Source organism: Physeter macrocephalus, chromosome 12 (assembly GCF_002837175.3).
Source record: "Physeter macrocephalus isolate SW-GA chromosome 12, ASM283717v5, whole genome shotgun sequence".
NCBI lineage: Eukaryota > Metazoa > Chordata > Mammalia > Artiodactyla > Physeteridae > Physeter > Physeter macrocephalus.
The window spans coordinates 54,214,016-54,228,325 of record NC_041225.1 but is presented as its reverse complement, the minus strand read 5'-3'; the positions used below and the strand labels follow the sequence as shown (position 1 = coordinate 54,228,325).

General features: G+C 34.1%; 1 protein-coding gene across 7 annotated transcripts in view; it reads left to right on the top strand.

Annotated features, from left to right (window-relative positions):
• The window catches only part of STRN (striatin), a 121,950-nt gene that overhangs the window by 70,237 nt on the left and 37,403 nt on the right, over positions 1-14,310 (top strand). For 4 of the 7 annotated variants that reach the window (XM_024118688.3, XM_028496679.2, XM_024118687.3 and 1 more), the window contains exons 5-8: positions 3,491-3,658; positions 5,603-5,738; positions 8,653-8,788; positions 12,540-12,650. In XM_024118688.3, the coding sequence (XP_023974456.1) occupies positions 3,491-3,658; positions 5,603-5,738; positions 8,653-8,788; positions 12,540-12,650 (551 nt within the window). The remainder of the gene's footprint in view (positions 1-3,490; positions 3,659-5,602; positions 5,739-8,652; positions 8,789-12,539; positions 12,651-14,310) is intronic. The other 3 variants (XM_055089118.1, XM_028496681.2, XM_028496682.2) reach the window with 1 other exon arrangement.

Sequence of the window (14,310 nt, the reverse complement as noted above, 5' to 3'; positions counted from 1 at the left end):
ATCGAATCTGAATGAGATCCTTGCCGGGTAGAGTAATCTTGGTTGTATGTTCTTCCCTTTCATCACTTTAAGCATATCATGCCACTCCCTTCTGGCTTGTAGAGTTTCTGCTGAGATATTAGCTGTTAACCTTATGGGAGTTCCCTTGTATGTTATTTGTCATTTTTCTCTTGTTGCTTTTGACAATTTTTCTTTGTCTTTAATTTTTGTCAGTTTGATTACTATGTGTCTCGGCAGGTTTCTCCTTGGGTTTCTCCTGCCTGGGGCTCTCTGCACTTCCTGGACTTGGGTTGCTATTTCCTTTCCCATATTAGGGAAGTTTTTGACTATAATCTCTTCAAATATTTTCTTGAGTCCTTTGTCTCTCTTTTCTCCTTCTGGGGCCCCTATAATGCAAATGTTGGTGTATTTAATGTTGTCCCAGAGATCTCTTAGGCTGTCTTCATTTCTTTTCATTCTTTTTCTTTACTCTGTTCCATGGCAGTGAATTCTACCATTCCGTCTTCCAGGTCACTTGTCCGTTCTTCTGCCTCAGTTATTCTGCTATTGATTCCTTCTAGTATGTTTTTCATTTCATTTATTGTATTGTTCATCTCTGTTTGTTTGTTCTTTAATTCTTCTAGGTGTTTGTCCTTAATTCTTTTAGGTCTTTGTTAAACATTTCTTGTATCTTCTTGATCTTTGCCTCCATTCTTTTTCTGAGGTCCTGGATCATCTTCACTATCATTATTCTGAATTCTTTTTCTGGAAGGTTGCCTATCTCCACTTCATTTAATTGTTTTTCTGGGGTTGTATCTTGTTCCTTCATCGGGTACATAGCCCTCTGCCTTTTCATTTTGTCTGTCTTTCTGTGAATGTGGTTTTTGTTCCACAGGCTGCAGGATTGTGGTTCTTCTTGCTTCTGCTGTCTGCCCTCTCGTGGATGAGGCTATCTGAGAGACTTGTGCAGGCTTCCTGTTGGGAGGGACTGGTGGTGGGTAGAGCTGGGTTTGCTTTGGTGGGAACAACTCAGTGAAACTTTAACCTTCTTGTTTGCTGATGGGTGGGGCTGCATTCCCTCCCTGTTGGTTATTTGGTCTGAGGTGACCCAGCACTGGAGCCTGCCTGGCTCTTTGGTGGGGCTAATGGTGGACTCTGAGGGCTCATGCCAAGGAGTACTTCCCAGATCTCTAGCTGCCAGTGTCCTTGTTCTTGCGGTGAGCCACAGCCACCCCCTGCCTCTGCAGGAGACCCTCCAACACTAGCAGGCAGGTCTGGTTCTGTCTCCTATGGGGTCACTGCTCCTTCCCCTGGGTCCCGATGCGCACACTACCTTGTGTGTGCCCTCCAAGAGTGGAGTCTCTGTTTCCCCCAGTCCTGTTGAAGTCCTGAAATCAAATCCCGCTGGCCTTTAAAGTCTGATTCTCTGGGAATTCCTCCTCCTTTTGCTGGACCCCCAGGTTGGGAAGCCTGACGTGGGGCTCAGAACGTTCACTCCAGTGGGTGGACTTATGTGGTATAATTGTTCTCCAGTTTGTGAGTCATCCACCCAGCGGTTGTGGGATTTGATTTTATTGTGATTGCGCCCCTCCTACCGTCTCACTGCGGCTTCTCCTTTGTCTTTGGATGTGGGGTATGTTTTTTGGTGAGTTCCAGTGTCTTCCTCTTGATGACTGTTCAACAGTTAGTTGGGATTCCGGTGCTCTTGCAAGAGGGAGGGAGTGCATGTCCTTCTACTCCAGCATCTAGAACCAGTCGCTCCTCTGGTCTCAGTTTTTCAAAGTTACTAGATTTTTTTCCAACTTTACTCTACTTTCCTCATAGTAAGTACTGCGGTGAACCATATAATAAAATTTTATAAACTTGAACCACAGTCATCCCAAAGGCCCTCATGAGCTCCAGTCTCCAGTGAGTTCCGTCTCCAGCTGAATTCAGTCTCCAGAGACTTCATTACTATTTAATAAATGGGTTTTCACTTTGGTCTTAAATGTGATTTATGCATTTTCCTTTTATAAATAAATAAGTTCTTAAAGTGCTGATTTTGTTTTTTTGTTTTTTTTTAATGACAAGTGGTTATCATAGTGAGCAATCCAAGAAATATCTTTTAAAAGACTTGTAATCTGCCTCTCAAAGGTGACATTTTATTAATGAATAAGGAGGTAACTATTTAGTAAAGCCAACTTATCTATGGAATGAGCAGTTTTGGAAATGGTTATATGTAATGTGATTTTATTGCCAAAGTGAGTTATGTATCAAGTATTATTTGTTAAAAATAGAAAAGCATAATACCTTTATGTTTGTTTGCAAGAACCAACTGATTAAAATCAGGAACGTTTGAAATTTACTATCCAAATTTTAATCAAAAATTTTCTATAGGTACTGGATAGGATTGAAAAATGAGTACCTTGACTTGATAGGATACATTTATTCCATTTTGGTCACATGTCTTTGTGAGGTATCTGTTTGAGCTATAATAACTCTTAATACCAGATCTTAAAATAAAGTAATCTTAGACTGGTTATCCTTTTTATCTTTGTTTTCTCTTTCATCTCATAGACTTGATACTTACCTCTAAGTTAATGCTTATAAGTTAATGGTAGACATTTGTCTATCATGTTTATTAATGACATTATTAGTGGCATTTGCCTTTTTCATGTTCTTGCCACTACCCCTTTTCATCTTTTTTGGTTATATTTGTTGTTAATAGTGACTGAGCACCTTCTATATGCCAGGCACTGTTCTAGGTGTGTCTCTTTTAGGAGAAGGAAAACTAAGGTTCAGGAGAATTAATGTTACACAGGAAGAAGGTGGAAGAAATGGGCTCTGAACCCAGGTTTAACTCTCCATACAAAGCCTATTCTCTGTTTTCTATGCTGCTGCCTCTCTGCAACACACACACCCCTGTGCACCCACTCATTTCACACCCCACAGTTGAGTTGTGGTCTATTTTTATTTTAGAGTTGTCGTCAGGATAGAAGCTTCCCTTCTGTGGAAGTGACTCTTTGGAATATACTGTCTTTTTTATGTCATGGAGGAAACCATATATGCTAGAAACTTTGTATGTAATGGAGATATATGCTAGAAACTTTCTCTCTAGATTTCAGTTTATCCAATGATAGTTTAATATCAGAAGTGTAAAAAGACTATTGGTTATTATAGTTACTATTATAAAATAGTAATTCGGTAGAATCTGAGAGTGAGTTTACTCCAACCCTGCCTAGAAGAAAGAATGTGCCATTAGGTATATTAAGGAATAGCTTCTTCTTATGATAAATGAATGGTGTATTGTATAGTTCTTTGATTTTTCTCAGTGACCATAGAGGCTGGTACTGCAAGAGACAGCTCCATCTGCAGCTGGAAGATTATTTATTAGCAAGTCTTACTAGCATAGTACTGTACTGTTAAGTCTTATGCAGGCATATGAATTTTAAAAAATGTTTTTATTTACATATTCAGTAATAGAATACTAATTCCAATATGACTGAATTGTAAAGATCCTCTTCACACACAGGTATCTACAGGAGGTGGGTTACACAGATACTATTCTAGATGTGAAATCCAAACGAGTGCAAGCTTTGTTGGGCTTTTCAAGTGATGTCACTGACAGGGAAGATGACAAAAATCAGGACTCAGTTATAAATGGCACAGAGGCTGAAGTTAAAGAGACAGCAATGATTGGGTAAGTATTTTGTCTGGAAAGTGGTTTGGCTGTAGTTTTAGTTCTTATTAATGTTTTTGGCTTATGGGTGACACTTGTGATACTTGTACTTTTAGATACTGCTACAGAATAATTTAATGATAAAGTTTAATAAAAAAATTAAAATTTTATTTGGTAGAAGATAACACCATAGGGATTAGAGTTATCATTTATGATTACTTTAAGAATATTTTTATTTAAGATTTTTTAATTGCTTGCAATTTATGGCTTTAATATAGATTTTAATATCTTGAAGCTCAGTCACTATTAGAACTTCATTAAAGATCTTATTTGGAAATTCACTTCAAATCAGTAAGAGTGAAATTTCATTCCTGGTGACCCAGAAATCATATAAATACTTATTAATTCTTTTGATGTAAACCTTTTCTTAGCCATTTTCATGTATCTAATAATGCTGTAACTCATCTTCCCCTTGAAAAGTATCTATTTCAAGTATATATATTTTAATTGATAGAATAAGTGAAAAATTCAGTAGCAGAAATTTTTTTTTTTTGCTTTTTGGATCATGTATCATACAATTATATGTAATTCTGCTTAAAATGAACGTGGACAGTTAAATAAGGAGATTCTTCTTTATTGAAAAAAATTGACATGATTCTTAAAGAAATAAAAAGCCAAAGATTCTTTGAAAGTCTGAGTATGATGTTACTTTATTTTAACTCATGTTTAGGCTGGAAGAATGGTTTTAATTGAGCTCTATACATTTTCTAGTGAGAACATAGTTTCTATTATTTGGAACATAAACTAAAATTATGGGGTTTAGGTAAAGGTTAGGTAAATACGACTTTTATAAACAAATGTCACTGGAGCCTTCTTAAATGTATTCATTAATAGTTATGACTATATAACTTGTTTTAATAAATGTAAGATGTAGATTGTTTCTCTGTGTAGAAGTAGACAATGTAGACATTAATCCTGGTTATATTTTTACCTACTGAATTAGCTCAAATTATTATAAAGACCCTCAGGAAAGACCACTCTAGTTGTCTTGTGTTTTGGCCTTGACCTCTCTTTTGAAACTGATAAAGGTATTATTCTGAATCTGACTTCTATAGGGATGGAGTGTACGTTGGAAAAAACAAAAACACCACCGGGTTCATTCTGTCCCTCCTCCTTTCCATATTTGTAGCTCTGAGCAGATTTGAAATGTAAGATTTATCTGTTTTGAGAATTTTGCCCATAGTTGTGGCTAAATTTTTTCAGGAAAATGTCTTCTTATCTATAACATTTCCTAATGAGAGAAATCATTCTGTTCTGGCCATTAAGAAATTTTTTGTTGAAATTCTTCAGAGGGAACTAAAATAAAATTTTACATATTTGAAAAGTCAATCATTTCGAAAAGGTTTAACCAACAGGATCAAGTTTTGTAGTAATATTAATTTGACTAAAATATTGTTTTTAGTAACTTTATGTACACATTGCTTTTTTCAACTCTTTAGTTGTTCAGAAATGCAAGATTGCATCAGAGAAAAATGATGTATTTACTAGTTATTTTCTTAGTTATGGAAACTTCTCTGTCAGAGGAAGAGTTGCAGAGAGGAAAAGAAATAGAAAAAAACAGGTAGAGATAATAAGAAAAATATTTTTTAAAGAAATGCATTAAGGTTGGCTTAAAAATCAACATAATAGTGAATCAGGAGGGGGAGTTCTTTATATTGGATTGCCATTAATCTAAGTAGTAGGTATGATTGCAAAGTACTTTTAAAAGAGTAGCCACTTCCTTCCCATATTGCTTTTCCAGTTAAAATCCATGGAAATGTAATAGATAAGAATCAATGTAGATCATAATATGATTTGGGGGTGTCATAATACAATATAAACAGAAGTTAGTGCTGTATATCATGGATTAATTCTTATGTCGAATTTAAAAAATTAACTGAGCAAAGTGTATATGTTTTAAACCAGAAAATCTGAGTTAACAGATTCTGCCTCCGTGCTGGATAATTTTAAATTCCTTGAAAGTGCAGCTGCAGATTTCAGTGATGAAGATGAAGATGATGACATTGATGGAAGAGAGAAAAGCATCATTGATACTTCAACGGTGAGTTGAATAATTCAGATATAAATATTTTTAGGGACTATTATGCATACTTTAATCCATACCCTTCAACTTCAACCCTTAACTTTTTTTTTCCATTAAAAAAAAGATTTGGGGGAAATTTAATCTAAATTCCCCATAAGTTTGGGGAAATTTAATCTAAAAGTTTTTGTATTGATTTCAAATTCAAGACTTTTTAGTGTAGCAGCTTTTTCTTATAGGTCTTCATTCATTAGCTTTTTGTTAATTCATTAAACATTTCAACATTTTTATAGGGTTAGTGAACATGGTAAATGTGTGTTATAACAATGCATTGTTATTGGTGCTATAAGACAATAGAACTGACAGACCCATTATGGTGCCTGATGGTGACTGGCGTCAACTCTGATCGGTGTGGTTTTTGTTTCTTTTGTCAGAGTTGCTTTGGTAGGCAAGTTCTACACGTTTTCAGAGCTCTTCCATTAGATTTCTCCAAACTTGTTTAGGGTTATTCTGTGGTTTTGTTTAGATTTTTGTAAGTTTATTGTTTCCATGGTAGAGTCCTGGAATAAGAGGTATCTAAGTTCTCCCTTCTCTTCCCTTCTTTATTCTGTCCCCTTCTCCCCTCTCCCTTTTTAACCTTTCCCCTCTTTTCTTTCTCTCTTCATATTCCCTCTTCTCCTTCCTTCTCTCTCTTTCTCCTTCTCCTTTTTTTAAGTAAGAGATGAGGGCGTGCTTCTCTTTGTTTAGGAGAGTGTTCACATTTCCTCCTTCACGTTTATTTAAGAGGGAGGAGAAAGTAAGGTAGTGTTAAGAAGAGGGAGGAGAAAATAAGGTAGTGTAAATAAAGCAGACTGGAACAAGTCAACGCCTTGGGCTAAAGTCCCAGTTCTGTCACTAATTATCTGTGCTTCTTAATCCTTCAGGCTTAGTTTTTCAGTTTGTAAAATGGGGATTATAATAAGTACCCATCTTATCCCCAGAGTATTTTGTGAGGAATAAATGGAACACTCTGTATGAAAATGATATGTTTAACTATAAAGTGCTTTCTAAGTGTAATTTCTCTGTTCTCTTTATGTCCTCTGCTTTCATCAGAGACTCTCAACTTACTACTTCCAGATTAATGTTTCCCTGGGCCACTATTCAGTAGTACTGTGCTAATACAGCCCTGCCATGGATATTATTTGAACTTCACATAGTTACTCCCTCTTTTTATTATTCAAACAAGTAGTTATAGCACATGTTTAAATATACTGTAGTAAAAGAAAATGCCGAAACTTGTATGATAACTTTTCTCTGTCCTAATCATTTGGAAATTCTGTGCTGACTTGTGATTTCTATGGGATGATTGTACTGAGTGAGGTATTATTTTTCCATCAGAATACGTTATTCATAGCTCAGTGGTTAAATAATAACTAATTATGATGCTTTAAGTTTTGTTGTTATATCAGTGTAAATATTTAACAAATCTATAAGCTGTTTATTATAACTATCAAGTGTGGTCTTAATAGAAATTCCTAACTGTAAACTGGTTTCTTTTTAAATAATAGAATTCATAAATATCTTGACCTCCAATTAGTGTAGATCATAGCAATTCTGTGACCAAGCAATGAAGGTACAGCTAATATAAGCATACTTAACCCCATTTAAATATTGGACCCAAACATTTTTCTAGATTTTCCTTTAGAAAAATATTTCTAAACAAATAATTGGTTTCTTTATAATAGTTTTGCTAATTTTTATTATATATTACATTGATTTTCACAGCTGCAGTATAATAGCTACATGCCAAAAGACTTAAAAAATCTAACTCTATGTAGCAATGTATAAGCAGGACTTAGAAGATTTATTGCAGTGCTGTATAGAGAGAGAATGGCTGAAAATTATGCTATTAAAATGTTTAGTAGAACAAGCAGGTTCTTAAAATGTTATTTTATTTCTTTAATCAAAAATAGTTCAATAGATTCAACTAAGAAAATACAGAAACGTAAGGCTCTTAGTAGCTGTTGGTTGTGTTAAGTCTATTTTCTTCAGGCATTTTCTTCAAAAAACTACATATGTTCATTGCTCTTTGCCCTGTGTTGGAGTTTGATTTTTCTTTGCATTACACTCTGGGTCATTTTCCTCCTCCCCATCTCCTTCTCTTTTCTCATGTTTGATCTCTTCACCTTATGATTCCAGAGATATTTCTAAATGTATCAAAATGAGACATAATGGCCCTTGTCAGATTTGCTATTATATCTAGATTATGTCTCTAAAAGATCAATATTTGAAGAAAAATTTGAATATATAGACAATTATTAGAGGAAATTGGTGCAAGGTTGGGACAGTAGAAATAATAATGGGCATTGTTCCCCCTGCCCCACACAATACCTTCTCAATCTTGTGGCATGCATTTCTGAGTTTGTAGCTTTTCTGATTTTAGCTTTTGTAAGGGAATGATGTACTAGAGTTAAAATTGATCATGGTTATATTCTGAAAGACTCTTGCAATGTTTTATGAAGTGTTTCTTTCTTTGGTTAGATTAGAATATCTGCTCGCTGCACAGACTGCATCCAAGAAATGTAAGATTTGGTTGTGGTTCTCATAATACAGTATGTCAGGGACATTTTTCATCTCTCTGTAATTTAAATGCATGTCTTATATTCCAGTGTTTTCAGTATATGATTCCATTTGTTTATTTAAAACAAACAAGTCATCATTTAACAAAGTTTAAATTACTACTTTAAAATGTATAATGTATATCTTTTTAAAATGACATCTGTGTTTTCTACAGAATTGGATAGGTATTACAGTTATTTAACACAACAAAGATGTATTTTCTGAAGAAAGTAATTGGGTTTTCTCATTCAGTGGTAAAAGGATATTGTCTTCTTTACTTAAATTAATTCCATAATATATCCTAATATTTTAATTGAGCATGTTTTTTTTTCATTAGATTGTTAGGAAAAAAGTATTGCCTGATAGCAGTGAAGATCGAGATACAAAAGAAGCTCTAAAGGAGTTTGACTTTTTGGTTACATCAGAAGAAGGAGACAGTGAATCCAGAAGTGCAGGCGATGGAACAGACTGGGGTAAGGAAGCATACTGGATCCAACTAGAGATGTTATGTAAATGAACGAAACTAATATTTTACTAGGAGGGCAACATCTTGAAGAACACTTTAAATCTCTTGTAATGTTGAAATGTTGAACATTCTGTGGACTTTTTTCTGTTGTCACCTTTTTTCCAGGGTATGTGTGTGTGTGTTTAAAGAAGGTTGTACAACTAGTTTACCTCATCTTTTAACATAAGCAATACAGTATGAAAATAATTTAAATTCATATATAGAATGTTCTGTTTTCTGCCTAGACAGTAAAACTTGCAAATCTAGATTTTGTGGAAATTGAGTATGAGAATGTAGTGGAGGATTTTAGAGATATCATCTTTGGCATTTTCTGTGCAAAAAGAAGTATAAGTTAAAAAGTTGTAGTTATTCATTCATTTTAGTCAAGTTTCATCATTTTGTACAAGGCATAGAATTTTTTTGCACAAATGGTTCTAAACAATTTTAATATTTTAAACATCTAATAAGAGTTCAAACAAGTATTTTAGGGAAAACTTCTACAGCACAGATCATTCTAGGCGTTTGGAAATGAATTGTCCTATCAGTAAGGTAGGATTGTGATAAATTCTTCAAAAGTGATCAGTTCTGTCAGGTGTGTGTATGTGTGTGTGTGTGTGTGAGAGAGAGAAGGAGAGAGAGAAGGCATGTAGATACTGAGAATGAGAAAATTTTCTTCTGAGGTTGAAGAATTCCAGGATTCCCTTGGCTTATAGTCTATGTACTTTAAAGACAGATAAGTTTAGGGAAACAGTAACTATCTTAATTTTTCCTTGAGGCTTTACCTTCAGGGACTCTGATAGCGATAATGCCACTTCTTTTCCTTTTTTGTGGTAAATATTTGAAGAATTATTTGGGATAATTACTTAGTCATTGAAGAATATAATGGCTATTTAGTGACTGGCTTTTTTTTTTCCCCCAACAGAACAAAGTTTGGAAACCAGGGGAAGTTAAAGTGAAACGAATCTCTCTTCTGTCTTATTCCTTCCTAGCTTATGTATCAAGTTATTTAGATATTTTAGGCAACAATTCTTCCAATATAGTTAGATCCACTGTGCTACACTGAGGTCATTCTCTGAGGAGTCACACATGTGTATAAATAATAGTTGGCCTTTTCATTGCCAATCTTATTGCAAGGGTAATTGGGATTCATTTTTCTCCAAAGACAGCTGCATTGTCCCTTCATAACTTCCTTTGCTTTAAGGTGTGAGTCATGGCCCAGAGTATTATGTGACAGGTCTGTAACCTACTATGAATTTACTGGTGAAAATGAGTGACTGTTCCCACATCTGAGCTGTCTCACTCTTTAGTAGTGTCTTGGACATTTCTGTTTATGAGTGTAAGTGAATGGAATCTTTCAGTTGACTGAAGGTTTCTTTACCAGGAGCTTGGCCTTGTATGTGTTAAGGATTTTATAATTCAAATTCAAGTCATTTCACTTTTAATCAATTAACAAAACTAGATTGCATATCCTGTTTAGTTGAATGGGCATTTAAATCACTTTAAGGGCTTCCTTTATCCGTTCCCCATACCCCTAAAAAAAGAGTCACTGTGCTTATGTTAAGAATCTCCTTAGTTTCTCACAAGCAAATAGATTTTTACCACAGTTCTCCTATGATCTTCCGTTACTGTTGTTATCAGTATGACACCTAGTTAAGAGTATGCTATAGCTAACTTTTTACTTTAAAAAACTGAAGACATTCTAGGATCCAAGAGCCAGCTCAGTGTAATTTATTATTAAGATGTGATTGATGAAAATTAACATTTTTGATTGTTAGACTTTCTGAAAAAAGTAGACTATTTCTACTGTTGTTAGTAGAATATATTGATAGTTAGATCTATTAAAATGTTTAACCTATAAAAACTCAATAAAAATGTTGAGTTTATATTCAGAGACCCAATTATCTATTTTTTAAACTGTGGATTGAAACTTGTTAAAAATAGACAGATTTCTGTTTATTCTGGTTCATTTTGGTTTATTCCAATCACTGAACAAATATTGATCACGTGCCTTCTATGTGCCAAGTCTTCTAGGTGAAAATCCCTAGCCCTGTGGTCCTACATTCTACTAACAGGATATAGCAGTAAGGGACAAACATGATAAATGTTACAGTATGTCAGAATGTGATAAATGCTATGGGAAATAGAAAAAAGCAGAACAGAGTAAGTGGGATAGAGTGCTGGGGTCCGGGTGGGGTGGAGGGGGACAGGTTACAATATGAAATAGATTGGTCATGGTAAGGCCCATTGAGAGGGTAACATTTGAACAAAAGACAGCATTGATGAGGGAGTTAGCTACATGGTATTCAGGGAAGGAGTGTTCAAGAAGAAGAAAACCAGAGCAAATGCCCTAAGATAGCCGTAGCCATGGTACGCTTGAGGAATTCAAAGAAGCTAGAGTGGCTGGAGCAGAGTGATTCTGAGGGGAATGTAGTAAGAAATGACCAAATCAAGTGGAGCTATGTAGACCACTGGTGAGATGGGGAACCATGGGAAGGATTTGAGCTGGAAAGGTGACATGATCCAGCTTTTGTTTTAAAGCATCACTTTGGCTGCTGTGTTGAGAATAGACTACCCAGGGCAATCAGTGTTGGCAATAGACTTGGAGGGGAGAGTGGGTAAACATTTGCAGTAATTCTAGCAAGAGACAGAGGTTAGAGAAGTAGTGGATATGCTGAGAAGTAGTCAGATTCTGGATGTGTTTTAAAGGTAGAGAAAACGGTATTTCCTGAAATATTTGATGTGGGGTTTGGAAGAAAGGGAGATTTTTGGTCTGATCAAATGGAAGTGTGGAATTGCCTTCAAATAAGATGGGGAACCCTGTAGATAGAACAGATTGGATGGGGAAGATTGGGAGTTTGGTTTTGTATGTTTGGTTTGAGTTTTGACTTCCTAATAGAAATATAGAGTAAGCAATTGGGTATATGTATGAGTCTTGAATTCAAGTGAGTGTTCTAAGCTAACACTTATATAACATTATATGTATATAGTAAATTATTTTATAGTAAGTATAACATATATAACATATTTTTAAATTTTCTACTTCTGAAATAGTGAAAATTACTGATTGAATTTCTTTTTTACTAGAAGCTCAGTTTCCTGATTTAAATATTTTTAAATTAACAGGTCACTTAAATTGTTTTAAATATTGGATGCCAAGTTGATTAATAAGTTTACAAAGTGCTATTTATAAAGCCTATAAAATAAAAATGATCATTTGCTGATAAACACATGCCAAAACTATACAATTTTTGAAATGAAAAGATCAATGAAGGCTATTTTGTACAAATGCTTAATAATTTTCTTTCATTACATAACTTAATAAGAAATGGGTTTTTTTGTGAGTCAATCCTAATCAAATTCAGAAAATGGGATGAAAATGAGGGGTTCTTGAATATAGACTTTTGGGGCTTAATATACTAAAAGTAGCTCAAATCTTGCAGGGTTTTTTTTTTTTTTCTATGTCTATTTCAAGAGAGATTTAATATTGTTACCTAGGAAATTGAATTGATCACTTGTTTCTTGGATATTATATTTTATGTGACATGTATCTATCTAATGAATAAGTAATGACCTTAAAATTAGTGCTACTATGAGGAAAATTGTTGTTATGTCCATCCATTGACATAACAGTGAATTTACTGTTCACTGTTCAATATTTTATTGAATATTGTTCAATATTTTATTGAAAAAGGCTGTTTCATTTGTTTCACTCTGTTTAGAAAAGGAAGACCAGTGTCTCATGCCTGAAGCTTGGAATGTGGACCAGGGAGTAATTACCAAACTCAAGGAACAATACAAAAAGGAGAGAAAGGGGAAAAAGGGGGTGAAGAGTAAGTGGAAAACATTGTATCTGTAAATCATAATTCTTACCTCTTTCATATCCCCCAATTTTTTTCTCCAATGTTTTCCTAAAACTACTTACTCTTTTTCTTTTCTGCTCCTGACCTCTTTCCTTTTCACTTGCTCTCAGGGGTTGAAATTAAATGGTTAGCTGTTTGATTATGAACTTAAAAAAAAAAAAAAAGGCTGTGCATATAATTATGGAATTATAATATATTCCAGTAATAAATCCAGAGTGTCATGAGTATGTGGAACTATGTTTTCAAACATAGTGATCATTTGATTTTTAAAATTAGATGTGCTCAATTGCAGTAATGATTTTTCACTGTTGACAATTTTAAATCTCGTCTAGTGTGACTGACCCTCTGGCAAGCCACCAAAATTATTGCTTATAATTTTAAATCTTGGAGACAGAAAGAAAGTTAATTTCTACCCCTGAATATTCTATGTGTTCATAACACACAGTTCATTTGCTCTCATCACTATATGCTATACAGGGCACAGAGTAAGATACACAACTTTTTTTAAGTATTTATTTTTCTAATTTAAATTTTTGGCCAATTTCATTTGTAATATTACCAATTAGGTTTTTTTTTTCCCAACAAAATGAGTGCCACATCAAAAATGGAAGCTAAAATGAAATTTCTAGCCCTGTGAAACATATCTATATAACTTATTCAAATTATTAATAAAGTTTAACAATAGATCTAGTTAAGTATTTAAAATAGAAATACAAAAGCTTTCAAACATCCCTGAAAACCATCTTAAACACCTTTTTAGGAGAGCAAGGCTGAACTATCTCCTTGTGTTACCACTGTTATTGACAGTATGGACATGGTTCTCCCTTTTATGGCAATAGGAATTTCATCCTTTGGGATATTAAAGTAGTATAAAGTAGGATTAAAATCCATCTTGAGTGAGGCATGTGTTTAAAATTGCAAAAGGCTGGAAGGATATGCCTTTTCTTTTTCTCTTTTTATAGTGATGCTAGGGATTATCAAAGACCAGTCATTCTTTTACAATCTAGTAGTTACTGATAATTATGTAAATCTTTATTTAAAATATCTTAGAATTTACAAGTATTTAGCTTTAATGGATAAAAAGTCAGTGGCCGTTATTGACGTTAGTACTGTACCAACCATTATGTAACAGAGAGAGAATGACATTTGATGCCTTCTCAATGTAAATTAAATCCCAATGAGAAAGGTTTAATATTAAAACATAAGAACGTTTTATACTTTTTATTAAAAAATAAATGTAAATTGATACAGCCACTATGGAGAACAGTATAGAGGTTCCTTAAAAAACTAAAAATAGAACTACCATACAACCCAGCAATCCCACTACTGGGCATATACCCTGAGAAAACCATAATTCGAAAAGAGTCATGTACCACAATGTTCATTGCAGCTCCATGTACACTGGCCAGGACATGGAAGCAACCTAAGTGTCATTGACAGATGAATGGATAAAGAAGATGTGGCACATATATACAATGGAATATTACTCAGCCATAAAAATGAACAAAATTGAGTTATTTGTAGTGAGGTGGATGGACCTAGAGTCTGTCATGCAGAGTGAAGTAAGAAAGAGAAAAACAAATACCATATGCTAACACATATATATGGAATCTAAAAAAAAAAAAAAAAA